This window comes from Lactuca sativa, chromosome 7, assembly GCF_002870075.4.
Source record: "Lactuca sativa cultivar Salinas chromosome 7, Lsat_Salinas_v11, whole genome shotgun sequence".
NCBI classification, from domain to species: domain Eukaryota; kingdom Viridiplantae; phylum Streptophyta; class Magnoliopsida; order Asterales; family Asteraceae; genus Lactuca; species Lactuca sativa.
In genome coordinates this window covers 176348058-176350727 of record NC_056629.2, presented here as the reverse complement: position 1 = coordinate 176350727, position 2670 = coordinate 176348058, and the positions used below count along the sequence as shown (strand labels likewise).

The following is a 2670-nucleotide window of genomic DNA, read 5'->3' as shown; positions in this document are numbered from 1 at the left end:
AACTCTTTCATTGAACCCTGTACCAATTTCCTGTAACATAAAATCAATAGTTTCATTAAATATATCAAAATGATAGTAATGCTCAATAGTAATATGACCTCCCTTCTTGTTGCTTTTCCCTTCACAATAAGGATCTTTGAATTCAGGAATATCAATATCACTCTTCTTACAAAACTGAACGACATCATCAAGAAAAGTTTCCCATTCATTATCTCTAAGGGCTTCAATTAGTTTCTTTGTATGGGAGACCATTGTGATTGCATTTATAATTTATTGAGATATTTTTTGTAAAGCTTGACAAAGAGTATCAGTAATTCCCAAAATTTGTTTCATCATATGTAAAATGAAAACAAATTCAAAAGATGTCATTCTTTTCAACGTGATACTAGCATCACCTTTTGTTTTATAATTAGAGCCTATTTTTTATGTTTTCCAAAACCGTACAAGTTGGATTAAACATCCGAAGAAGACTGCTAATAAAAGTAAAATGCGAGCTCCAATGAGTGTCTCCCACACATTTTAAAGTACCAATTTGATTAGCACCTTTACCAGTATTAATTTCACCAGATACAGCAGCTTGAGCAGCTTGTATCTCATATTGGCGTTTACAAGAAGCATCTACAACATTCACAATGAAAGATAATTTTGGAAAATGTTCATGTACAAAGCTTACTTCTCCAGCTGTTGCAACCAAACCGATGAGCCATACAATGTATATAATAAGCACATGGATAATACTTAAGGAATAATGCTTGTAATCCCTATCATTCACCACGCATGTTGTTAGCTCCATCATACCCCTGTCCATGACGATTCTCAATAACAAGCTCGTAAGAAGTAAGAGTTTCATGTATAGAAGAATACAAAGTGGAAGATGATGTATCTTTGACACGGACAAGATCAAAAAATCGTTCTTGTATGTAACTTTCTTGTCAACATATCTAAGAACAATGGACATTTGTTCTTTCTTACTTTCATCACTTGCCTCATCCACGATTATGCAATATTTAGAATCATAATTATCTTCAACTATATTTTTTCTCACTTTCTCAGCAAATAATGTAAAATTTCTTTTTGAACCTCAGGTGAAGTGTATTTCGCGTTGGCAGGTTCATTTTCTAAAACAACACCTGCAACCTCTTCATTGTAAGAAGTTGTGTACTTGATTAAATCAATGAAGTTAGCACAATTTTTTGAATCAATTTTCTCATCATGCCCCCTAAAATAAATCCCCTAAAATGAAAGAAAATGAACAACATCTATTGATATTTTCACCCTTAGCCTATTCTTTTCAATTCGATTAGCAAACTTTTTTTGCATCTCTTTATCAATATGTACTGATTGATTCATCAAAGTATCACAAAATCGCACAACATTGTAGTGCTGAGAGTTTGGTATATCTCCGATGTGTTTCATAAATGAACAATGTTTTTGTTTAACTTTGTTCCGTATTTTACTACCATTGGTTGTAAATGCTGTTGGATTAGGTGTCTAAGCCATAACTATAATTGGTATATACTTGAATTAGTAAAAGCATAAGTCCTTTTGGGTTGCCTTCACTCATGCAACTTGACAAGATGACTATTGGAGAGAGAGTTGAATTCATTATTTGGAACAATAAATTGATGCTTAAAATGATTTATTAATATATTATAAGAATAATATGTTAATTAGAAATCATATTATTAATTAGTATTTAATCAAAAATTAATTAGGAATTAATTTTGGGATTAAAGGAACTTATTAATAATGCAGGGGCTGTTTCACAAATCATTGATAGTTGTGAAACTAGGCTAAGGGACTCCATGGAAAGGAGTGGACGAAAATTATAGGGTGGCCCTATAATTTTTTGTCCAAGGAACCTTAATCAGGGTCTATGAGCTGCTTAGGCCTTAAGTTGGGAATTCGGGTTTCCTCCAGCAAACCCTAGCTTTGGGACTAAGCAACCAACTAATATATATGTAGCCCCGCCATTAGTATTTTCGGCCTACAAGCATACACAAGAACCCTAGCCAAAATTCTGGTGCATTCCCTCCTCTCTCCTCTCATCCTTTTGCAAAGAGTGTTCGTAAGCCATTAGAGGTGTCACGTTTGAGGCACTTGCTTTCAAGAGTCAAAGATCTTCAAGGTGTTCTTGTTATTACTACATAACAAGCAAGGTAAACATCTAAACCCTATTAATGTGTAAATTTTGATTTATATACTAGCTTCTAGGGTTTTGCTTTGGGTATTCAAGTTTGCATGTTCAACTAGTGAAAACCTAGATCCAAAGCATTAGGGTTGCATGATCACATATGAATTTTTTTATGCTTATAACCTATCAGTGGTATCAGAGCCTAGGATGTTTTTTAGTTGAACTTGATGAAATTGTGATTTGTTTAAAGGACAAGGGATAAGAATCGTCATTCTATTCATTGAACTTGGCGAGTTCATGTTTGGAACTCAACGAGTTGGCCCAAATCGACGAGTGCATTTGACAGACTCGATGAGTCGGTCAGATCCCAGATTTTCAACTTTGACATATCTTTCATGGATTTGATTGGATAATTACCTTAATTTTGTTTTGATGGTTTTAAATTGGTAAATTAAATCAGTAATCTTATATCCTTATCAAGATTCCATAATCAGGTTAAAATGTTTGATAAAGACAAAACCAATATATTAATTTAA

At 33.3% G+C, this 2670-nt stretch overlaps 1 protein-coding gene across 1 annotated transcript; it reads right to left on the bottom strand.

Annotated features, from left to right (window-relative positions):
- Positions 1–409: 409 nt before the first annotated feature.
- LOC111900529 (uncharacterized) lies at positions 410–1416 on the bottom strand. The gene is made up of 3 exons (XM_023896411.1): positions 1276–1416; positions 1131–1233; positions 410–1029 (listed from the first exon to the last, which is right to left on the bottom strand). Exons 1-3 carry the CDS (start codon positions 1414–1416, stop codon positions 410–412), a joined length of 864 nt encoding a protein of 287 aa, XP_023752179.1.
- Between the last annotated feature and the right edge of the window lie 1254 nt (positions 1417–2670).